The sequence below is a fragment of the Orcinus orca genome, chromosome 7, assembly GCF_937001465.1.
Source record: "Orcinus orca chromosome 7, mOrcOrc1.1, whole genome shotgun sequence".
Lineage (NCBI taxonomy): Eukaryota > Metazoa > Chordata > Mammalia > Artiodactyla > Delphinidae > Orcinus > Orcinus orca.
In genome coordinates, this window is record NC_064565.1 from 10,848,271 (window position 1) to 10,874,140 (window position 25,870).

The following is a 25,870-nucleotide window of genomic DNA, read 5'->3' on the forward strand; positions in this document are numbered from 1 at the left end:
GGGGAAAAAAATGTTTCAAAATACATATGGCATAGTCCTTGTTTTTAAAAGGCAGACATAAGACAATAACAAAACTGTGTCTGTACTGTTACAGGTAAGCATCTAGAAGGATGCAAGCTTTCAACAGTGGCTGCCTTTAAGGAGCAGGATTACGGGGGCAGAGACAGATTTTTTAATCAACACACTTTAATATTATTTTTTAAAAGTTTTAATAATGAACATAATTTTTTTTTACTTTTGCAACTAAAAATAAAGAAAAAGAAATGAAAACTCTTTATCCTTTCCTTTATACACACAGCTCTGAGGGGAAAAACTTTAAAAAACAGACTTAAAAACCCTTATTATCCTCAGCAACTTCATTGGAACTTATTTCATTCTTCAGAGCCTACTGCTAACTAAGGTCCACCACCATTTCTCACAGAGATCACAGCAACAGCTCAGCAACTAGTATCCCTGCCACTTTCTTTACCCTTCACCAGATCCATCTCCATACATGCATCAGAATGAGGTTTTAATTGGAGTTTAACTCTGTGATCTGGACACCTATTACCCAGCCTAATGGCCTCAATGACCAATGAGGTTCCCCTCTCCACTCTGCTCTCACAATATTCTGCTCAAGTCATACTAACAACCTGGAGTCACTACTTCTGATTTGCAGCCACTGTTCAACTGACTCCTGTTTTCCCTCCTACACTCAGCTGGGACAACTTCCCACTCCACAAAAATGTCCGTGGCCATCCCTAGTGGAGTGAGGTCCTAGTGCTGCTATAGCCAGGGGTGCTTCCCACACTGTACCAAATCATCTGTGTGGAGGCGTCCCCCACTAGATTGTAAGGTGTTTGAGGACGAGGGAAAATCTTACTCTTCTTTGTATCCCTAGCAGCTGGTACGGGCCTGGCAAAGGGTGCATCTTTAATAAAAGTTGGCCAAATAAATAAATGAACATTTCAATTAATAAAAAATGCCCCGACTGAATCTCTAAACAGTAAACGTAACAAACATAATAAACAGCAGGCTGAAATCATGTTTATGGGTAAAATAAAAGTCATGAAAATAACTGCTTTAAAGATAAGTTTTTCAATAATTAACACTAATCTGTAAGCAAAAGAACTATTACTGGTCAACTTTTTATACTCAAAAATAGAAAAAAAACAAGGAGAGTTCTCTGAACTTGAGCAAGTAACTTAAAATATATATATAAAAATCAGGATATTTCACAGTTTCCAATTAAAATGGAGAAAACAATTAATAAGAATTTTATGACTTGAATATTAAACTGATTCTTAACGAAAATATCATTATTGTCTTAAAAGGGAAGAAAGCGAAGTTTTTTTTTTTAAACAAGTAGAAAACATCACATTTACCAAAAGGCATTAATCAGTGATTTCAAATCGCCAAAAGGCAGAAAACTAAGATACATTAATGTATTAGTATCTAAGGAATCTTAGCTGAAATCACAACAATCTATTATTAACATTAGTATATCAATAAAGGCAACTCTGGAAATACAAAATGCATGAAGTTTGTGTGAATAATTTACCTTTTTCTCTTTCCAGAAATACAGAATCTCCTTACCACATACTGTTTCTTAGAGTAAGTTAGATTTTTAAAAATTATTCGCCATTTTGAACAAAAACATACGTGTGTCAGAGTTTCGAAGGCATGATAATCATCCACTTCTTGGGCAACATAATTATACGCTCTCAGAATAGCCACTCCAGCATCCTGCATCCCATCAACATCTTCAGAGTCATTAACCACAAAGATTAAACCAAGTCTGGGGGAGAAAGGGAAGGGCAAAAAGAAGAAAAAGAAACATCTCGAAGAATGCAACCAGTTAAATAAGGAAACGCATCCTCTCTTGAAAAACACAGTTCACATCATACTCTAACATGGCTGGCAAAGGCGTTCATCACTTGCAGAATAAAAAAGCAGGTTCCCAAAGGTGGCTTAGACTTTTTAACTATTAAAGCAAGATGTTTCAATATCATGAAATGAGGCCATTACTGACGTTTAAGGTATTGCCATAGTTTTAGATGGAGATTTTGTTCTGTTTTTAAATAAAGATTAGGGGAAGTGAAAATTCTCAGAATGTGAAAACATATAGAAGGGAGGGTGGATTTTGAGATTTCATACCAGCAATATGGGCATCATAGGTAAATGGAAAGCATAAAAATATTTACTACTGTCCTTAGGCAAAAAGCTACACCCATGCTGAATTGGGCGATTGGGACTGACATGTATACACTGATGTGTATAAAACTGATGACTAATAATAACCTGCAATATAAACAAACAAACAAAGCTACACTCAAAGTTAAAGTTTATTAGATTTTAAAACTTAAAGGAATAAACCACAAAGAGCTACCATTACACATCTACAGACTGGCAAAAAAAACTTGCACTGGCCATTATAGAGGCCACTAGCCTCTATCTTAGAGCAAAAGCAATGAAAAAAAGGACAGTCTTTAACTCAAATGGATCACAGACATAAATGTAAAACACAAAATTGTAAAATTCCTAGAAAATAACACAGGATAAAATTAGGTGATCCTGGGTTTGGCAATAACTTCTTAGAACTAACACCAAAAGCACAACCCACAACAAAAAGAACTGATAAGCTGGACTTCATTTAAATTAAGAACTTCTGTTCTGCAAAAGAAACTGTTAAGAGAAGGAAGACAAGCCAAGATGAGCAGAAAATCTGTGCAAAACACATATCTGATAAAGGACTGATATGCAAAATATGCTAAGAACTCTTAAAACTAACAATTAAAAAAAAAAACAGGGCTTCCCTGGTGGCACAGTGGTTGAGAGTCCGCCTGCCGATGCAGGGGACGCGGGTTCGTGCCCCGGTCGGGGAAGATCCCACATGCCGCGGAGCGGCTGGGCCCATGAGCCATGGCTGCTGAGCCTGCGTGTCCAGAGCCTGTGCTCCCCAACGGGAGAGGCCACAACAGTGAGAGGCCCGCGTACCACAAAAATAAATAAATAAACAGTTACAAATGGGCAAAAGATCTAAACAGGCACCTCACCGAACAAGGCATACAGCTGGCAAATAAGCACATTAAAAGATGCTCAAAATCATATGTCATTAGGGAACTTCAAATTAAAACCATAATGAGATACCACCATACACCTATGAGAATGGCTAAAATCCAAAAAGTACTGACATCAAACTCTGGAGAGGATGGGGAGCCATAGGCACCCTCATTCATTGCTGGTGAGAATGTAAAACAGTACAACCACTTGGAACACAGTGTGGCAGCTTCTCAAAAAACTAAACACACTTTTACCATAATATAAAGTAATCACACTTAGCAGTATTTACTCAAATGTGCTAAAAACTTATATCCATACAAAAACCTGCATACAAATGTTTGTAGCAGCTTTACTCATAACTGCCCTAATCTGGAAGCAACCAAGATGTTGTTAACAGGTGAATGAATTAAAAAACTATAGGACATCCATATAATGGAATATTATTCAGTGATAAAAAGAAATGAGGTATTAAGCCACAAAAAGACATGGACAAAGCTTAAAAGCATACTGTACTGCTAAGTGAAAGAAACCAATCTGAAAACGTTACATACATCATGATTGCGGAAAAGACAAAAACTATGGAGACAGTAACAAGATCAGTTGTTGCCAGGAGCTGGGAGAGAGGGAGGGAGGAAGGGAGGGACAAACAGGTAGAGCACAGGGCATTTTTAGGGCAGTGAAACTAAGCTATATGATACTATAATGGTGGAAACATGTCATTATACATCTGTCAAAATCCACAAAATGTACAGCACAAACAATGAACCCTAATGTAAACTATGGACTTTAGTTAATAATGTAGCAATACCAGTTAATTAATCAACATTGCTCTAAAAAAATACAAAGTCTATTAATTTTTTTTTAAGAACAGCCTAAAAATATATGATAAACATATATCAAACATCATGCTCTCAGGAGGTATGTGTAGAATTTGTGTATGCATGGATGAGGTAGTTGCACGTATGAGGTAGTTGAGAGGGCTTGTTTTTAGATTATAAATTGTCTTTGTCTTTTTAAAACCCCTCTTATGACAGAAATCAAATGAGTAAGCGCCAGGCAAAAATGACCTAAATATTATTCTTATGAAAATAAAAATAAGGGCTAGAACCTAATTACCTCCTCACAAAGTACTTCCCTTTCCCAAGTATTCAATTTTTAAAAAGGGCATCAGAGTTGTTCTGTTAGCTAAGTCCCCAAATCCAGACTACTGTTTCTCCCAGGACCAGTCCCTCATCAAGTACCAGTAGGGAGGCTCTCAGATTTGTCCCCTCCTCTCCTCGGTCCCTGCACCACAGCAACTCATACAACGGAAAACAACCGCTGGTCTGCCTTGGTCTTTCCACCAACTGTTCACAACATGCCTGTGAGTTAACTGCCTTCTTCTCACCTACCTTTGCAATCTGAAGAGCCCATGCCCTCTTCCTGTCCCTCAATGCCATTCAGTAAATCTTTAATTAATGCCCACTGTGTACCATAAGCCAACTTCTTTTGTGTTCTTACATTCCCTTTTCATCAAAACATAGCTCTGGCTGTAATCCTCCACCTAACCATGTGGTATTCAGGTTTACATTAAAAATTTCATTAAACTCAAAATCTCTGCTTTTCCATCAATGAAAACTCGCTATTTTCTTCAAAGTCTATCTTAAATCCAACTTTGCAATGAAACTTTGTCCTTCCCAAATATCTGCCTATAATCTTTTTTTTTCCCTGAAATTCTAAAGCACTTAGAACTAGCAAGGACATAACCTAGCACTTGATTGAATATCTTACTGGAAGTAGGCACAGTATTTTTTCCAAGAGGGTAGAAATGTGGCTTATGTTCCACTCGCAGCATTTAGCTCAGTGCTGAGTATGGAACACACAATAACGTTAATTAGCTAAAGAGCTCTTTTCTTCTTTATTTTCATGTTTTCTAAGAATTCAAATTTTATCAACATGTAAAATTACCACATTCTATTCAGAATGTGGGAATATCTTAATCCTTATATGTAAAACCTTCAAACATTGTTCTGAGAAGGTAGAGTGGAAACCCCAGCCATTTAAGTACCCCGTTGGCAGAATTAGTAACACAAGTGAAATAAATGTGTCTGTTTGCATCTATAAAAAGCGGTGTATACATTTAGTCCTTGACAGTCTGACAAAACTTCTTGGCAAAGCTCCTTATCTCTGCTGAAGGTAGGCTTTGTGATGTGAACACTTACTTAGGAAAATTCCCGAGCAAGCTGAGATCACATGCTATTTTTACACAGGCTATTTATTAATAACTCAATGACGGCAAGATTCTATTCATTGAGAATCAAATTCTCTCCCCCAAAAGATACCGGCTTCATACTGAGCAAAAGATAAAACTGCCCTTAACGACCCCCACAATTAATTATCCTACAATTCAGTAACACCAGACTTGTTAAGAATGACAAACAAAACCTCAGCTAAACGAGATATACCATCAAATCGATAACGGTGTTACCTTAGTGGTATATGATTACTGAGGAACATCTCAGCTGTGTTAATCAACTCTGCAGTGCTCTCATGAGCAGGATCAACTATGAAAACCTGTAGGGAAGGGAAAGGAAAACATGAAACGACATTTATTCAAATGTCGCTGGGCCAATAAAAATGCCTTAGTCTTTACACTTGAAGGCCACCTTTTTCCAGCTACTTTCGAACCACATAAAAAAGAAGTTATACAAAGAGCAGTTACCCTCCCTCTGTATTCAAAGAATGTGGTACTGAAAGGCTAAGTGATTTTCTCATGATCTTACGCTAACAACATGGGAATTGTATCCAGCTGGCTAATACATGTCCTTTACTACACCTAACAAAACCCAAATTTTATTAACTCTGCCACCTTAGAAAATGGAGATTAGCTTCCTGTGTATTCATTTCGAAGGATCTCTGAATTAAGAATTCATTTAGAACCCAATTTTTAGACAACAGTAGCTATCATGTATTAAGTTCTCATGATGTACTTTAAAAAATAGTAATTACCCCATTTAATCTCATTTAATCAACTAAAGTTCTCATTTAATAAAGTTTAATAAATTATCTCATCTGGTAAAAGTAAAAGAGATTGAAATTTTGACTGGGAAGGAAAAAAGTGGTTTCAAGAGTGAGGCGAGTACAGAGGATCGTTTCCCTTGAAACTTCTGAGGAAGCCAACCTTGGCCATAACCTGCCCCGTCTCTTTAGGAACTACATGAGGTAAAAGACAGACATGAGAGGGAAAAAGAGCGTCAACTAAAACCCCTTTTCCTCTATCTCTCTAAAGCAGTGGAATAAGGATTAAAAAGCAGGCGCTGACGAAGATTTATTTAAGGGAATAAATTGAACTATTAAATTTTAGGGATTAAGATATTCAAGAAAAACGGTAGTAATATATTCATCTTCTGAGTAAAAAAGAACAACTATCTTAAAACTTAACACAGTCTAAACCGTGAGATTAAGGATGAGGAGCGTTTCCTCATACACTGACACTGCACAGCCCTACAAACAATCAGTACACTTCCCAACCCTTCCACTTTGAATATGGAGCTAGAAAAAGAGCATAGCTAGGGGTGGTGGTGGGGAGAAGCAGCTTGTAAAGGAGAGAAGTGAACGTTCCAGATATGACAGAAAGCAGGGGAGAAGGCAAGGAAGAAATAGAGATCACAGCCCAGCAATAAGGAGTTTTACTTACCATGTTGTGCAAGTTCTTCCTGATCTGTCGGATAACACCAGGAAAAGTGGGGCGAAGCAACTCCTGTAGACTAGAAGGCCATGAATTATATCTGCTATCAACCTCCAGGTTGTTGATCCACTACAAAAAAAAAAAAAGAACACAACATTGTGCATACACTTTAGTCACCATTAGTGAAATTTGCAGAAATAACAATAAGACTTTAAATTATTTCAAGAAGAATCACGTGGGAAAGACCATTTTTGAAAATATAAAGATCAAGTAGAAAAACGAATGACTAAAACACAAGCCACAGAATAGGAGAAGGTATTTGCGACCTACTAAATCAATAAAGGACTAGTGTCAAGAATGTCTATAGAAATCTAATATATCAATTAAAAAAAGGCAAGCAACATGAGAAATGGAAATGAGTCAAGAACATAAATAAGAAATTTACAGAGGAAATTTAAATGGGCAATTAACACAAGGAAAAATGTACACCTTTACTAGCAATCCAAGAAATATAAACTAAAAGCACAATGAAATTTCACACTGATTAAACTGAAAAAAAAATTTTAAGTTTGTCAATATCCATGAATAGGCAAAAATATAGAACAATGGGAATTCTCACCCAATTCTGGCATCTGGAAGTCACTTTAGAGAAGATGACCTAATAAAGTTGAAGCCTTTATTACTACCCTACCACTAAGTACTACCGCTCTAGGTGTCTACCCCAAATATATTCTCACATGTATGCACGAAGAGAGAGGTGCAAAAAGAGCCGTTAACAGTACTGCTTATTAACAGCAAAACATTAGAAACAACTAAATATCCATAAAAAAGGAACGGATAAATAGTATACAATATTTGTACAAAAAGAGCAGGGTGGGGCTTCCCTGGTGGCGCAGTGGTTGAGAGTCCGCCTGCTGATGCAGGGGACACGGTTTCATGCCCCAGTCTGGGAAGATCCCACATGCTACGGAGCGGCTGGGCCCGTGAGCCACAGCCACTGAGCCTGCGCGTCCGGAGCCTGTGCTCCACAACAGGACAGGCCACAGCAGTGAGAGGCCCGCGTACCGCAAAAAAAAAGAGCAGGGTGGGAAAGTATGTGTATATTACCTTGCTTATGTAAATAGAGTATTTCTGGAAGGATATACAACGAGTTGACAATGCCTGTTGCTTCCAGGGAGAAAAATTGGACAGCTGGGTGAAGAGTTTTTTCAATACACACTCTTTTGTATGTCTTAAATTCTAAACTGTGAATTTATAAAAGATATTTTTTAAAATAAGTAAAATATAAAACATGTGATAAACTAGATCTATATGTATCAACCTACATAAGCTTTCAAAAACTTATTGAGTAATAAAAATTGTTGAAGGATACTGATATGGCATTTTTCAAAATTTTAAAACATACAATAGGGAAGAAAATGATCAAGTAAGGTACAGGAGGGATACACGCCCACTTCAGAAGAGGAATTACCTGCAAGGAGGAGAGGGGTGGAACTGGGAAGAGATATAAAGAGGGCTTTGACTGAAACATTTTTTTCTTCCAAGAAAACATGAAATGATTAAATGGTAGCATTTAGTAAGTATGGCGATGGGTCCTACAGTTGCTAATTATGTTAGTCTCTTTACTCTTCGTAATGAAAAAATTTTTAACAGGAAAAAAATGACATAACAGTATTCATCAAAATAACAGTTACACCACCAAGTGAGAAGTCAAGTAGTGAACATCTACATTCTATATTATTCCCCTTTCCAAACACTTTCCCTAAAATCAGTGCAGGACAGACACCAAGAAAAGGGGACTGGACAGCTGAGGGTGCCAGGCATGTCTCCATCCCCGACCTCACTTCCACCACGACTGCCCGAGGCAGCTCTGCTCCCTCTGGTCTCTTTACAGACGAGGAGACAAAGGCCCAGAGACATCACAGAGCGATATTAATCTACATAAGTCCTTCAATATAAAATATCAAAGGCCTGTTAAAGGAGGTTGGTAGCTAAAAACTGGTATTTTTAAACAAAATCACAGAAGACTTGTGTGCAACTGAGAATATACAAACTAAACACTTTCCCAAGAGGTGCGCAGCCAAATTCCTAAAGATACAAAAGTGGAAAAGTCACGGTCTTAGCCACAGGAAACCTGATAGCTCAACTTTCCGGAGCATTTAAGAGCCTACTTTACTATATACACATAGCCGCATATATGCAGTCGTTGTAAAACTTTGATGCCGACAAAAGAGACAAGAGGAGTAACTTACCTCTCCTAAAAGACAAATGCGAAAACCATAATAAAATACTTGGCCAGACCACTCCCTGGACACGCTCACAGAATACCTACCGAAATAGCAGGGCTCCTGATGTCTACAGCATAGTCGGCCTCAGAGGGCTGGATGTTCAGTTTCAAAACATTATGCAGAGAAAGGCCTTCTATTCCCAATCTATGCAGACCCTCCATCACCCGAGCTTCATTCCTCAATATATCAAACAGACTGAAAAAAAACAAATAGGTATTTAGGAGAAAGGGCTTTAAAAAAAAAATTCTCACCATGAGAAAAATATATCAGTTCAAACTCAATGCCCTATCAAACGAGCTGAGAAATCAAAAGAGGGAGCTCTTCCCTTGCTTCCTTTTGTCCAAATATGCGGAACCAAGTAGGCAGGAGTTGCTTCTTGGCTGATGTTTATTTATACTTATCTACGTATACACTGTGTATAGAAATTATCTCTAAGTATAAACACACAATTTGAGGATGAAATAATCCTAAATGTGGATTTTACATTGCATGTTTTTAAAAACACGAAAGTAATCTCCCTGTGATATTTCTTACAACTGCACATGAATCTAAAATTATCTGAAAAGGTTACTAAAAAAACACCAAAAAATATACTAAATAATATATGTTTAATATATGTTTCAATATCAGCATCAATTCCCACAGGCACACACACAGATGATCACAGAAAATGGTCTGGAGGAATTCACACCCAACTTAAGAGGTTTGCTGGGTAAGGAAGAAGAAATAAGAAGACTGTTCCTTTACCTCTGCATTATTTAAAACTGTTTACAATAAGCAAGTACACAGTTTGCAATGCTCTGGAAAATTAAAGAGATTTTTTTAATAAAAAATAAAAACATGGGCAATCTTTTAATGTGTCCTTTACTAATTTTTTACTAGCTCTGAAAGCAGTATATGGACATAAAAGCTCAATTAACTAATGTGAAAAGTATCTTACTGTGGAAACTGCTTCTTTTAAAGCATTAACCAACCACAGCTTTTGTTTTCACTATTATGAAGCCGCAGTATCAACTGTGTCAATTTTAATATCAATGATAAAATCAGAATTCTACCTGTCTTCTGCACCCAACCCCCAAAATTCATAAGGAAAATTTAGAGCAACTTAGTCCTAAACCACATTTTAACAAAACAAAAAGGTATCATATAATATATGTAAGACAGATCACCTTCTGAGACACCAAAGGCCGCATTTTGCATAAACCTACTTCATACTGTTCTCAGAAACAAAGGAAGCTGCTCTCTTCTGTTTCTGTGGTTAACAGGAAAACTAAGGCTCTGAAAGGGCACCCTCAAAAGACACCTGGGCCTTAAATGTCCAAGGCATCAGATGTACATTAGGATAAAAAATGGCCAAGTATCATCCTGCCCATCCCAGTCAGAACATGGGCCTACCTAAATGCACACACTGGGCCTGATAAGTCATCAGGCTTTGCAACCTGTCACATCAAGGAGGAACAACAGTCTGGACATGTCATAAGGAGCCACACGTTATAAAAACTTTTCAGGGTGAAAAATATTATCCATACCTGAATATATCCTGCGTCTCTAAATCAATATGAAGCCCATTGATGAACAGTGCTGAATCTCCAGGCTGTAACCCTAAAGTTCCCTTGAAATACTGAAATATTAAAAACTTATTAAGGAGCAGGAAGAGAACACTTAACAAAAATTTCCATGTTTCTGGTTTTATTATACATACAAATGTTGACAATGATTAATACAACTGTTTCCTACAATACTGGGGACAGGGAGAGTGTTAAATAAACCAAGCACGGAGAGTTACTTTTTGGCTGCCCTTCCCTGTCTGTGATGCCAGCCAAGGTTGTGCTAGCAGTCACTGACAGCTGGGCCTCCTGGATGAAGTCCAGGGATCCGATCTAAAAGGGTTTCAAAACCCCACACCTCCTTTAAACTTTCAAACTAAGGCACACCAAGAAACTCTGAGTTGCTGAGCTAAGGACAGCACGTACATACACCCGAGCTCTCCAAGACCACCTCCACGGGGCCCTTCAATTGCTGCTCTCTGACGCGGTGGAATGCATGTGACCATGCAGCCCCTGCAGCCCTCAGACCCGCCCGACCCACTGGAAACAGTGCTTTGATGCCGTATCATACACAGCTTCTGTTGGCTTATATCCTTTCCAATCAATTCCTCTTTCTCTGCAAGGAAACTGGAACGGTTGATCACATATTCAACACCACACAGTAGAGAAGGGAAGAAACGTATCAGATACTAGGGACAGAACATGGATCCCTTAGCTCTCCCAGGGCTGGGGGAGAGGGGCAGGGATCGCTGAGCTCCCTTCACTCCCCCTCACTCAGTGGACAGAGAGAAATGAACTCTAAAATCTAGGACTGCATGGGAAAAACACAAAACAATGCAGAAGCCACGGCTTTTGCTTCTCTGCCCTGCCAGGATAAAATGGCAAGGAAGATAAGGGGATAACAGAAATTTGCATCAACAAGAATCAGAATTTCTTACAAGGGAAAGAAAAACTCCACATCCACTCATTCCCAGGCTGCGAATACAGCACCCTGTGACTGTGGGAAAGACTGACTGGGAACTATGTGAAATGAAACACAATAGAGGATGGGGATCCCATTCTGAAAACAGGGGACTGCACGGAAGTTACCAAATGCTCTGCCCTACTGGGCTTCTACAACTCCAGCAGCCAGACCTCACCCTCCCGGCAGAAGATCAGAAGATCCTTTTCGGGAGACTAAACAGCTCAAGAGGAAAGGTTTAAAGATTCTGTCACTGGAGTTCCCTGGGAAACGACCATACCACCACAGCCTACAGTCACAAAGATGCATCCTTCAGGGTTTCAATCAGTTTTTTATTGCCTCACTGTCTAATATGAGCTGTTAGTGAGAGATCACCAGACATCTAAGGAAAGCCTCTAACATTAAAGACAAGAGAACAAGACAAAAAGAAAGGCAACTTAAGAGGGAACAGACCATGCAGAGAAAAGAAAACACATACATGAACCATCGATATCTTCGGAAGGATAAGACAACACCATAAAAAGAAGAATTCAAAAATAACCCTTGTAAATTAAAAATTTGACAACTAAAGAAAGAAATCTCAACAAGTGGTCTGAAAATCCTTCCCAGAAAGTTTAAAAATAAACAACAAAAGAACTGGAAAACAGGAAATAAAAGATTTTTAATTAGGCCAAACTAGTCAGGGAGATATAACATCTTAAGAATAAACAGGAATTCTAGGAAAACAGAAAAGAGAAACCAAAAAGAAGAAGAAATGCAAAGAAATATGTCCAGAAAATTTCCCAATACTAAAGGAAAGGATTTTCCAGATTTAAAGGGCCCACCAACCACCCAAGAGTACAAAGACTTTTTAAAAAGGCATTATCACTATGGAATTTCAGATTACTAGGGTCAAAGAAAAGACCCTACATGATTCCAGAAAGAAAAGCCAGATCTCATACAAAGGCTTCAGACTTCTCAAAAGCCATAATGGAAACCAAAATTCCAAGGAACAATAACTTCAAACTTCTAAATGACTTCCAACCTAGAATTCTATACCCAGCCAAGCTATCAATAAAAACAGAAACGGAGGGGACCTCCCTGGCAGTCCAGTGGTTAAGACTCCATGCCTCCATTGCAGGGGGCGTGGGTTCGATCCCCAATTGGGGAATTAAGATCCTTCTTGCCGCTCAGTGCAGCCAAAAACAAACAAACAAACAAAAAAACAAAATGGAAAACTGATTTCTCAGAGTCTGAAATTTACCTCACATGCAACCTTTCCCATGAAGAATGATTTGCTGCACCAAAATAAGGGAGTAAACCAAAAACAAAGAAGACATGGAATCCAAGAAATAGGAGATCCAAAAAAAAGAGGTTAAAGGAAGGTCTCAGGATAACTGGTATGTACTAGACATAAAGAAAAACCAGTCCATAGTGAAGCAGATCAAAAACTGATAAAACCATGACAAAAACACAGGGATGGTAGAAAGATGGGGAAAGTGCCAATATGGAGTACTGGTAGACAGTGGGAGAAGTGGGGAGAGCAGTGAAAGAAAGTCAGACCTCATCCTTGTAACAGAAGGCCAATACATAAGATTGGAAACTGAGAAAGTACCAATTTAAGTTTGCTGGAATCTGGAGATAAATATCCAAAGAATCAACTAAGAGTTGAAAGCAGATGCTTCTGGGAAGGGGGTCACACAGGGAGTGAGACATGTTGGCGGGGGTGCTTTTTTCTAAAGAAACAGGTAGCACCATTTGATGCTTTGAATTATATATTCATATTCAACTTTGATTAACTACTGAAAGTATAAAAAAGATTACAGAAATGAATCAAAATACCATCGTCTTTAATAAAAGAAGAGTAAAACTATTAAATGTCACTGATTTAACTCACATTTCCGCATCTTTAAAGATATAATACAAAACAGAAAGGCCACTATTTTCCATTGGTTAATACCTTCTGATTCTCTTCCACTTCGGTTCTAAGTTCTGAACTCACGGCTGTTTTTGTTATTGCTCTAAGGAAATAAAAACATTATCAGTGCTTAGTTTAGTATTTGATATAAAAGACTTCAATTTCCCTATACGAAATAACACATTGCTCCATAAATTACAAAAAACTAAATGGAAAAAACCTTAAACCTTTACAATTGATAAATATATTCCTCCTCTCAGATGTGTGTATTTGTTTATTATGTATTTGTTTATTATCACAAGATATAAAACCAAGGAAAAGTAACAGTAATAATTGCACTTTGATGCGAGTGCAATTATTTCCAAGATCTTAGTTAAATATATGTAACTCTATTCCTGTATATGATCTCTACAGCTCACAGGCTAAGGATATTGTTCAGTAAGTTAAGGCAGCAGACTGTTCAAGCTATTTAAGCACATGTATATCTTCAATAGCATGCTTGATTAAATGATAATGTACTATATGATTCTTAAGTCCTGTCTAAGAAGTATTTTCCCAAGACTAATCAAATAAACAAATTTACAAAACATCTCATTCAGTGACTCAAGAAAAGGACTGACAATTATTTAAGTTTCTGAAAATGTGGCTTTTAAAACAGGTTTGCCTTGTATTTATGAGATGTGGAGGACCATTATACAATTGAAAGCAATAGCAGAAAAGCTGCATTCAAAATCTTAATCTGTCACTATGAACAAGTCAGTCTCTATGATTCATTTCCTTCATCAAGAATGAGTAAGATGATTGCTTCCCTGGTGGCGCAGTGGTTGAGAGTCTGCCTGCCAATGCAGGGGACACGGGTTTGAGCCCTGGTCTGGGAAGATCCCACATGCCGCGGAGCAGCTGGGCCCGTGAGCCACAATTACTGAGCCTGCGTGTCTGGAGCCTGTGCTCCGCAACAAGAGAGGCCGCGATAGTGAGAAGCCCGCGCACCGCAATGAAGGGCGGCCCCCGCTTACCACAACTAGAGAAAGCCCTGGCACAGAAACGAAGACCCAACACAGCCATAAATTAATTAATTAATTAATTTAAAAAAAAAAAAAAAGAATGAGTAAGATGATATATAAGAAACTCTTCAGGAAGAAAAACACCAGAGTCCATGCCAGACCCTAAGTTAGTTACATCTACAAACATTAAATGTTGTTAACTCATCTAATCCTGAAAGGTAGGTGTTGTTGTTTCTGTTTTACTGCTGAGGAACGTGATTATTTACAAAGTTCACACAACTAGCAAGAGGCAGTGCCAGGAACACAACCTAGACTGCTCTCTTCAACCACACAACACAGGGGCTTGTCGCCTTCTCGGGAAGATGGGCCATTAACAATATAGTGCTGGTAGTAAGACAACTTTAATTTCCTAAGCATTTTCATATTTTAATGGCTTCATTTTATGCATAAACATGAAGATAATTAGGCATATGTTAAAAAGAAGAATGTCTCAAAGCCTTATTACTCTATGTTACCTGGCTTTGGTAGGAAAATTTTGACTAAGATCCTTCATAATCACCAGAGCTAACTCAATAGGAGCAGCCAAGATTCGGGCAGCAGTCTGAAAACTTAGATCTGCAACAACATCAAACGCAAGTTAAAGTGTATTCATCTACAGCAATGAGAAAGAAATAGGAAAAAAGCACATTTATTTCCCACTATTTTCTTGGTAATTAAGAATGCCCTAGAATGCCATTTCAAAGCATGCCCATGGTCGAATTGAAGGTTTTACTCACTTCATAGGCCCCTAGAGTGTTTACTGTAGCCGTTCCTTGATCTGCCTGCATAAACACTAAGGCATATACCAACACATTTAGCACAGGATTAATCCACCCCAAACTCTTTTCCTTCTTCTGGATTTACAACATAACACAAAGTACAGCAAAAGACTTTAGTAAATTATGCTGGGAAAGAAAACCTTGATACATAGTTCTTTGGACCAGAAAAGCACACATACATCCTGCCATACTGACATGCCTTTAACATCCAACTGTGTAATAAATGTATACATATAGAAACACAAAGATTAAAACAAACTTGTTACAAGCTTATGCACCTGGTCACACAAAGAAAGATCTGGTAACTCATCTACAAATATATATTACTCTGCAGAGTGTAATTTGTCTACAAAAGGACTTTCTTCCTTTCTTTTCTAATAAATCAGGATTAATCACATGATCCTTAAAATTTGTGAATAAATACAATTAAATTCAAATTCTGTTTTTTTAAATACCATAAAATTTAGAATGATTCCTCTACGGTTTTATTACCTTGCAATTGCCAAACTTTTAAAGGTGCCATTTCATTGGTGCTCTCAACGAGATGCTTTCTGAGTTCTTTCAACTGTCCCTTCAGGTCAGGGTGCAGGTCTCTGAAAGAAACATAAAATCAATCCTTTTCAGGTGTCTTTTCTTTCCCAAAGCACATTTAGAAGTTGACCCCAAATTTATCTTCACAACTCTCCCCACTTAGTAACAGGAAAATTCCTACAATATAGGAAAAATATTAAATTATTCTTAAGAAACAAGTTAATATAGAAAAGTATGAGTTAATTTAAAAACCATAAAATCTACAGATTAAAAAATGAATCACTACAACAGTGACTCTCTGTGTTGGGGGAGGGAGAGGAGTGGGACTGAGAGTAGGGAACAGAGGGGACCTCAACTCTACCTGCTGTGTTTTACTCATCTTGGTTCTTTCTTTCTTCAAGTAAAAGAAGGTGTTATGTTGCAGGAAAAAAAAGCTTGATAAACAATTCTTTGGTACAGAAAAGCAAGTACAATAGAAACAGTCAATTCTGGGTGGTGAGTACAGGGGTATGTTATATTATTCTCCATCCTTTCCAGAACCTTTTTAGTTTCTCAAAATAAAATTGGAAATACCTTGCTTCCAATCCCAAAATGAGTTTCTTTCAGCTACATGCTCATAAATCCTTTAGTCACATGAATATAATTCAAGCTAACCAAGATTATTGCGTTTTGTTTAGTTTTATCTTGAAATACAGTGCATTCTATTTAAAGTTAGTAAAACAGAAGTTTTCAGAGGCAGAGATCGATCATTTGGATCAGACAGACAGACGGAACAGAGTAATCCTGTTTTTAAGACTAAAAACTCAAAATTTCTTAAATGCAACCTGCCGAAAGTAAAATATCTACTCAGATCCTTCACCATCCCAGCAATCCATCCCAGTTACTATACTTTTCTTCATGATAAAAATACCTTAAAATGGGTCACTTACTTTAGGTAGTTAAATAACTATTCTGAGTGTCCAAAAAGGAAATTGTCTTAAATATTCTACATACTACCTTTGTGCTATAAACACATGAAATCATAATGCTATCCAAAAAACATATAAAACATGAATATGAAAAGGGATTCTGGAAACCTGGATGCAGTAAAAATGGAACCTGACTGCGTATTAATAAGGCCATAACTGATGTTCAACACAAAGAAATGTGCATTTGCACAGGATGAACTCAACATTTGCACAGTCACTCAACATCAACAAAGTCATCTCTACTAAACTGTTAGTCTAGCTGTCATTTCACTGGGTCAAATGTTAAAGCTAAAATATATGAAACTGCACCTACACATAGTATTTCTATTAAAAAAAATAAAAAGCACACCATAGATGTCCTAATTAAGATTTCCAGATAAAGAAGAATTCAGGGCTCTGAACAATGATCAAATCATAACAGAAATAACTGCAGCATTTAAAATAACAGCTAAGAACATTTTTCAGCTATAAAATTCTATTATGCTTTCATAAAATAGTTATGGAATTTTCTTCAAAAAGCCATTTCCTATCCTCTTTCATATAAAGTGAATTGTAATAAAATGTATTTCAACTGAACATATATAAAATCTACCACACCTTCTACTACAACTCTTTTGCAATTTTTCAAACTATGTTTAGTATAAGTAAATAGCTATAAATACAACATTGTAAATCAACTATAATTCAATAAAATAAAAATTTTTAAAGAAGAGATAAGAAACAAACAAGCAAAAAAATAAATAAATAATAGCTATGACCTCTCTAACGTAAAATACATTTGATTTTCCTCAGGAAAAGAATGCATAAAACAATTAGATTTCTCCTATTATGTGAATCAAAAAATGGCATGTGACTTTAGGCTATCAACTGCAAGGTCCAGAAAATAAATCAATTTAAGCTATAAGCAGGCAGCCATAGTATCATGTAAGAATAATGTGCTTCAGAATTACCAGAAATCATAAAATGTACTACAAACTAACTGGCCATCTCCTCATACCAGATTACATACATAAAGTATGGTTGGGAGATCCGTAACTCAGGCAGTAAAGAGAAAGATGATGCTTGCAATGTGAAGAAGGCTGGAGGTTTAAAGAGAATAAGACCCTTTCCCAAAAGAATATACATACCTTAATCTTCCAAAGAGAAATCCTTGAACTTCATCAATAGGATCATTTTCACCAATCACTGTGGTGTTAACTTCAGTTCCTACAAAAGCACAGCAAATACATGTCTAATCACTCCGATTAGAAAGAAAAATGTTAACTTCATAGAATTTGAAAAAAATTTGAAACACCTGAAACTATAATAGATTTAAAATGTTGAATACCTCAACTAACACAGTGGTTAACAAACACACAATAAATGAGTTTTTGATATATCCTGTGTTCCTGGATAAAGAAAGAATGTGTTTTTCCTTAAACTGTGGAAATTTTTACATGTTAAATATTTCAAAATTAATACCTTTAAAATTATGAATAACGGATTTTTCAATATCAAAATTCTGAGGAGTTTGCAACTAGGCAACTTAATCCTAAATATAATTATTGAGGACAGGATAATGAAGTACTAGGCTATCTTCCATGTACCAAAACCAATCATTTTTACTTTTAAAACAAGCTCAAAAGACATAAAAAGATTACGCATAAAACTTGTTGAAATAATTCAAAACCCTAGAATATTACAACAGGAAGTATCCACAGTAAACTGTTCCAAGTGCAGAAAATAATATAAAAACATGAAACTGTTTGTTAATTATATGATAGCTTAAGATTTCACATTGGGTCACAAATTAATTACTATTTGTGAACTACCTATCATCAATAACAATAGCTACTACTTACTGAACTATTTCGTGAAAAAAACGTCGTTAAATTCTTTACCTCTACATCTTATTTTCTCCTCAAAAATACTTCAAGAGGCATATATCATTATCTGAACTCTACAGAGGAAAAAATTAAGACCTAAAATATTTGTCACCCAACTCAGATATAGCAGAACCAAGATTCAAACATAGGTTCATAATACTCCTAAATCTATTCTTTTTCATTAAAGAAACAAATTCCCCTTTAACTCATATTTAAAGAAAAGAAAACACATTGGTCTTAATTTACAAATTCACCTTTCACCTGAGTATCATCCTTGGCCTTGTACTCAGTGCTCTTAATGGCCAACTCCACACCATAGCCAGAGAGGTAAACAGGCTCCTTCCTCGGATTCTGCAAGCAGAGCAAGTATTCCACCATCACCACTCAGCTCTCCACGCATTCCCTCCTAGCTCTTTATGCATCACAGCATACAGGGCCTGACCATGTTAATGTCACATAGCCATCACCTAGGATTACACACTCAAAACATGCTTGAACTTCCATGGGAATCCTTAGATTGTGGATCCTGCCACAAGTGTGAGAACAGGAATTCCAAGGTAGAAACAAAACCAGATGAAGGGGGCTTCCCTGGTGGCGCAGCGGTTAAGAATCCGCCTGCCAATGCAGGGGACACGGGTTCGATCCCTGGTCTGGGAAGATACCACATGCCGCAAAGCAGCTAAGCCCATGCGCCATAACTACTGAGCCTGCGCTCTAGAGCCTGCGAGCCACAACTACTGAAGCCCACGTGCCCTAGGGCCGGCGCTCCGCAACAAGACAAGCCATCAAAATGAGAAGCCCGCGCACGGCAACAAAGAGTAGCCCCCACTCGTCACAACTAGAGAAAGCCCGCCCGCAGCAACAAAGACCCAAGGCAGCCAAAAGTAAATTTAAAAAAAAATTTTTTTAAAAACAAAAAACAGATGAAGGGATAGCGGAAAGGGCAAAGGTCACCAAACCATGTGAAGAAATGGAGAAAACAAAAAAGCATTTCCGGAACCTACGCAGGGTTGAAAACTGGTGAGGTTTCAAACCTAGAAGTGCTTTGTTGAGACCGTGTGTGTAAATGTGTGTGTGTGTGTGTACATTTTTTTACTGACTTTAAATGTCTTCAGGCAGGGTTTGGGCTGACCTAATGTCACAGGCTTACCATCATCCTGAATAAGGATGGCCCTTTAAATACCAGCAATAGGGACTTCCCTGGTGGTCCAGTGGTTAAGAATCCACCTTCCAATGCAGGGGACGCAGGTTTGATCCGTGGTTGGGCAACTAAGATCCCATGTGCGGCAGGGCAACTAAGCCCGCGCACTCTAGAGCCCACACGCCACAACTAGAGAGAAGCCCACATGCCCCAACGAAGAGCCCGCGTGCTGCAACAAAAGATCCTGCGTGCCGCAACTAACACCTGACACAGTCAAATAAATAAATAAATATTAAAAAAAAAAAAAACAGCAATAGAGCAAGGCGGGGGTGGGGGGGGGGGGGGCGGGTGTCCAAAACTGGATATTGATAAATCTGTTTCTGCTCACATAAATTTTCATTTAAAATTTTTATTTTACTTTCCCATGGACTTAACATCCGATATTTACTGAGCTTAACATGACACAGAAACTTTAAAGGCCAACGATCTTTACATATAAATATTTTAAATGCTAAATGCCACACAAGGTTTCGAAAGCTTAATTTTAAATCAATTCTGCCTGAGTTTACCTCTTTAGAAATCCTTTTTCTATCAAATAAAAAGATGCCAAAAAGAAAAAAAAAGGGTTTGGAAAGGAAGTGAATTCAAGAATCAGTTCCATAGTATGATGACCATATTAAATCTGGACCAAATTAAATATAATTTACATGGTTCATTTTGAAATAGAACGTAGGGAATTCCTTGGCGGTCCAGTAGTTAGGATTCTGTGCTTTCACTGCCCACGGCCCCGGGTTCAATCTTTGGTCGGGGAACTAGGATCCCAGGAGCCGCGTGGCATGGCCAGGAAAAAAAAAAAAAATCAAAGCTGAAATAGAATGTCAATTTTATACAGCCATTTTTTAGGCATATTGTTTTACATTTCTTCAGAAAGGCAAGCAAAGTACCTCCTATGTGCAAATAACAGATTTGATGAAAGTAGTACACTTCCCAAAAAAGTAGTTCAAATCATTTTATAAAGGGGGAAATTATTAGCTGAAGTGCTAAGGTTGTGGTGGGCAAACTAATATTTAAAACAGTTATAAAATAAGTCAATACTTACAGATATATAATGTCTGAATACGTAATTGATTTTGCCTGCACTGCTTTTTGATACAAGTTGTCGGTGAAACTTATAAAACTCCTCAGAGCCAATCTCAGAGTAGAAAATAACCACTGAGCTTTCAGGATTAGATGAGGGATATCTGTGATCTCCTTTGAACAATAAAGGTTTTGGTCTGAAAATAAATATTAAAAGCTTAAAATTGTTAACTTAAAAAAGCTTTTAAACATTAAAAACAGTACAAAATGAAGCTACAGCAATGATAATTTAAGCAAACATAAGCATCTTAAATAGTTTTCAGTTAGTAAGAATACTGAAAACAAAACAGGTATGAGTCTTATTTGTTCATAATTAAAATTAATGAATGTACATTATACAAATACTAACCTTAAAATGTAGACTTTGACTAATAATTGTTACCAATTTCTAGAGCAGGGGGTAAAAAAGCCAGAAAAAGGATACACATCCAGCCCTCATAGTACTAAAACTTTAGTAAATTATTCTACCATATAAATAGAATGTAATTACCTTTTTATCTGAAGACCTAAGTGCAAATAATGCAAAAAAGCAGAGGATAAATCTAAGCGTATAACTTCCCAATTACAGCATCTCCCTCCTCTATCATTTTTACTATTATGATCATCCTATTACTGCATCTAAAATTTAGGTTATCCTCATAAATTTTAAAACTCCCCCCTCAAGAAAACTTCTCTAAGAATGACATCAAGATATTAGCAAATCTTAATGCACAGACTTTATGACCTACCAATCCTTCTTAAGGAGGTATACCTACACGTACTAAGTGGAAAATGCCCCTTATAAAAATAAACCTACCTACCTGTATAAATTTATAACCACAGAAAAAAGTATAAAAGGATATATGCCAATCCATTAAAAATAATTACCACCTCTCAGAAGAGGAGACATTATCACTCTTTTCTTTATAAAGGTCTGCATTATTGTAACAAATTAAAGAAAGAATTTTTCAAGTCAGCCAATTTTGTTTTCCCCAAGGAAACAGCACTTTACTATGCAGCCAATTTTGAATGTCCATACCTCACCCCAGACAGCTGAATGCTGAGTTTCTGGTTATCACCCTGAGGAAAAAGCACTCATACCATTTGGTGGGCAGAGGACAGGTGCTGAGCAGATAATCTCACTAAAGAAGAATTTCCCCACCTAAAACACCGCCTGGCACTTCCGGTAGAGCAGGGCAGTATCAGAGAGAGAGATCGCTGTTATACAATTTCTAACAGCATTGGAGGATGTACAGAGGGGTTACTGCCCTAGGCAGACAGCAAGAGGTACCTATTGTTATTTGTCCACCACAGGAAACCTACCTTTAAGCAAAAAAATCAGCCCATTGATTACCAATTTAATATTCAAATTAAGCTTGCAATTATCTTAAATAGTCTCCTTTGTCTGAAACTAATACTATCCTGAGAGATCATTATCATTAATATCATTACTCCAGGCACTGGCTTTAATACACAGAATATTCTTTACTAAGCTGATGACAAAGCCTAGGTAATCTCTCCGATACAGTCATTTGTTACTCAGTAACAATAACAGTAAGTACTCTTATTATCTCTATTTCAAAACAAGATGAGGAAAGAAAGGTTATGTAATTTGCCTAAATTCACAAAACTATTTTAAGTGATGGAGCTGGGATTTAAATCTACTTGGTTCTGGTTCCAGAATTCACATTCTAAACCACTACACCTACGGACTAAAAAAACTGTACGAAAAATCAGACGGTGGACCTGATATAGAAGAAAGCACAATGAATGCATGACATTTACATAAAGAAACACACAATCTACCTTTCAGAAGCTGTTAGTAGAAGAGTCTCAAGGGTATCAAAATCACAAGTCCTCTTTCCATGCACTGAAAAAAATGAACTACATCCTTCTGGTGGAGGTTCGTCAGCTGCTATCTGTCATTTAAGACACAGACATTTTTAAAAATAATCTCTAACCAAAAACAAGACAAAAACATGAATATTCTAAATAGGTAATAAAATAATAATAAAACAACATCAGTAAAAGCAGAAATTAACATCTACCGAACACCCATTATGTGACAGAAAGAGCTTTACGTTTCACTGGTTTCTTTGTATTATTTCATCTAGTTCCTCCCAATATCATTGCATGAGGTAGGTGTTATTATTATCCCCAAAATAGAACTTTAAAATTCTATCTCAGAAGATATCAAAAGATATCCGGGGGGGACTTCCCTGGTGGCGCAGTGGTTAAGCATCCGCCTGCCAATGCAGGGGACACAGGTCTGAGCCCTGGTCCAGGAAGATCCCACATGCCGCGGAGCAACTAAGCCCCTGCGCCACAACTGCTGAGCCCGTGCACCTAGAGCCCGTGCTCCGCCACAAGAGAAGCCACCGCAATGAGAAGCCCGTGCACCACCACAAGAGAAGCCACCGCAATGAGAAGCCCGTGCACCACAATGAAGGGTAGCCCCCGCTCGCTGCAACTAGAGAAAAGCCTGTGCGCACGCAGCAACGAAGACCCAATGCAGCCAAAACAAAATAATTATTTTTTTAAATGTTAAAAAAAAAAAAAAGATATCCAGGGAACACAGTATGTACCTTGTAGAAAACTAAGCTTACAAATGTCAATTGTAAGTGTCAAAGTATAACAATGCGGTCCTAATTAAGTATAATACGCAGATTAATGTGAAGCCCCTCCCTGAAACAGGAAGAATGACACTGAATCTAAAAAACCAACGGGGCCTAAAAAAAGAGTACAGATGGAAAGGTAAAATTATCCAAGGAGCACACTAAGATATTCAAAGGAAAGGCTGAATGAGATGTGGGGTATGTTTAGAGTGAAATGCACTAATGCCCAGGCACAATGAGAGAAGTCCACCTGCAACTTAAACGAGAGGCACACTGAAAAGCATGAGTGTATAGAGATGGGAAAAGGAAAGGACACACTGACAAGGTCTGGGTACACACTGATGTCATTTATGTAACACATTCCTACTGAATGTCCTTTTCTACTGCTGGAATACAAATAATTAAGAACAGATGGGGAGAAATGGAAAGCTTGCTATGAAAAATTAATATTAAAACTTTCCATTACATTTTTCTTCTTTTTTGTAACTTATTACAAAACTTACAAACTTGTGTTTGTAAGAAGAAAAAACAGTACAATAAACCCCTATGTACCCATGACCCAGCTTCAGTAATTATCAATTCATGGCCAATCTCATTTCTTCCACCTTCCTACCACACTCCACTGGATCATTTGGACACAAGCTCCAAATAGCATTTCATTTATAATGTTTCACTATGTCTCAATATAACACAGAAGTGTTTTGTTGTTTTTTTTTTTCTGGCCGGCCGCACGGCTTGCAGGATCTCAGTTCCCCGACCAGGGTTTGAATCCAGGCCATGGCAGTGAAAGCCCAGAATCCTAACCACTAGGCCACCTGGGAACTCCCAAAACACAGAGACTTTTTTTAAAAAACATACTACCATTATCACACTTTTAAAAAAAGTAATACAGGGCTTCCCTGGTGGTGCAGTGGTTGAGAGTCCGCCTGCCAATGCAGGGGACACGGGTTCATGCCCCAGTCCAGGAAGATCCCACATGCCAAGGAGCGGCTGGGCCTGTGAGACATGGCCGCTGAGCCTGTGCTCCGCAACGGGAGAGGCCACAACAGTGAGAGGCCCATGTACCGCCAAAAAAAAAAAAAAAAAAAAAAAAAAGTAATACAATTCTGTATTGATGGCCACCGGCAGCATAGTTTTTCAATCTTCCCAAGTTCTCCCATAAAAACAAAGCAAAAATGAAAACAAAAACCAGTGGACCACATTTATGACAAAACTAGGTGGAAGGAAATCCCCATGATACAAAACACAAAAATGACCTGCGGTTATCAGAGGCCATAGAAGTAGAGGGAAACTGCAGAGATTCTGATGATCCTGAAAACAAGAAAACCCCAAACAGCCAAAAGGTTTTCACTGGAAGGTATGGTGGGCCGATGGGTTTTGTTTCACCTAGCACAGGTAAGCACAAGGCAGTCTGACCACTGTGAACTCATAACTCACAGGCTAGGACTCCCTTCCAGGAAAGGGCCCCACCTCTAAGGACAAACTGTTGAGGGCAGAATAAAACTCAAGCAGGACAGAGATAAAAGCCAATAAAAGAAAAAGTCCAAATATAAAAGTGAAAGAGGGGAACAGAGTCAGGAAATTTCAAAAAGCAAAAGCTACCTTTTTTTTAAAGCCACCTTATTTTAACACAACATAAAATCAACAGAACAGGGAACCACGCCGACCTCCAAAAGTTAAGGAAAACTAATTTCACATCAAATTGAGCAGAAAAAGTCTGTGTCAAATCCCATACAAAGCTATTGTAAGAAAAGGGGAGAGGGGAAAAACAGAGTAACACCCTTATTCTTATAGACGAGTGCTGTACAAGAGAAATTTCTGCAATGATAGCAATCTATTGGGAATTCCCTGGTGGTCCAGTGGTTAGGACTCAGCGCTTTCACTGCCGGGGCCCTGGGTTCAATCCCTGGTCGGGGAACTAAGATCCAGCAAGGGCCTTGCTGGGGCCAAAGAAAAAAAAAAATTGATAGGGCAAACAGTATAAGTTATTCAACAGAAAAGAAAGGGATAGAGGGAGAACCTATAAATTAAGAGACCACTCAACCCCCAAAAAAATTAATAATTTTTTTAAAACTGGGCAAGATTAAACTCTATTGTTTGGTGATGAACTCTTGGGCAATGAAATGTTTTTTTAAAAAAAAAACAAAACAGCAAATGATTCCAACAGAAGAAAGTGATTCCTTTTGAAGGGCAAAAGTCAGCTGTGATGGGGACACAGCACATCAAGGGCTTCCATGGTGCATGGCTAAATTCAATTTCCTGACCAGGGTGAAAATTACAAGAGTGTTCACTTCGTTATAATTCTTTATGCTATATATTTCTTGTGAGTCATTTTCTATGCTGTTTTTATTTCAGAATAAAAAAAAGGTTTTAAAATTAACAATTCTTTTATACCAAACATACAATCAGC

The 25,870-nt window shown here is 37.7% G+C and overlaps 1 protein-coding gene across 3 annotated transcripts in view; it reads right to left on the minus strand.

Annotated features, from left to right (window-relative positions):
* Positions 1-25,870, minus strand: part of UGGT1 (UDP-glucose glycoprotein glucosyltransferase 1) — a 130,298-nt gene that overhangs the window by 90,513 nt on the left and 13,915 nt on the right. For 2 of the 3 annotated variants that reach the window (XM_004276873.3, XM_033400187.2), the window contains exons 5-16: positions 22,652-22,764; positions 20,829-21,003; positions 18,843-18,939; positions 17,851-17,929; positions 15,717-15,817; positions 14,922-15,021; positions 13,445-13,505; positions 10,527-10,618; positions 9,042-9,192; positions 6,719-6,838; positions 5,510-5,595; positions 1,642-1,777 (exon numbers count right to left, since the gene is read on the minus strand). In XM_004276873.3, the coding sequence (XP_004276921.2) occupies positions 1,642-1,777; positions 5,510-5,595; positions 6,719-6,838; positions 9,042-9,192; positions 10,527-10,618; positions 13,445-13,505; positions 14,922-15,021; positions 15,717-15,817; positions 17,851-17,929; positions 18,843-18,939; positions 20,829-21,003; positions 22,652-22,764 (1,311 nt within the window). Of the gene's footprint in view, positions 1-1,641; positions 1,778-5,509; positions 5,596-6,718; positions 6,839-9,041; positions 9,193-10,526; positions 10,619-13,444; positions 13,506-14,921; positions 15,022-15,716; positions 15,818-17,850; positions 17,930-18,842; positions 18,940-20,828; positions 21,004-22,651; positions 22,765-25,870 lie in introns of those variants that run through there. The other variant, XM_049712742.1, reaches the window with a different exon arrangement.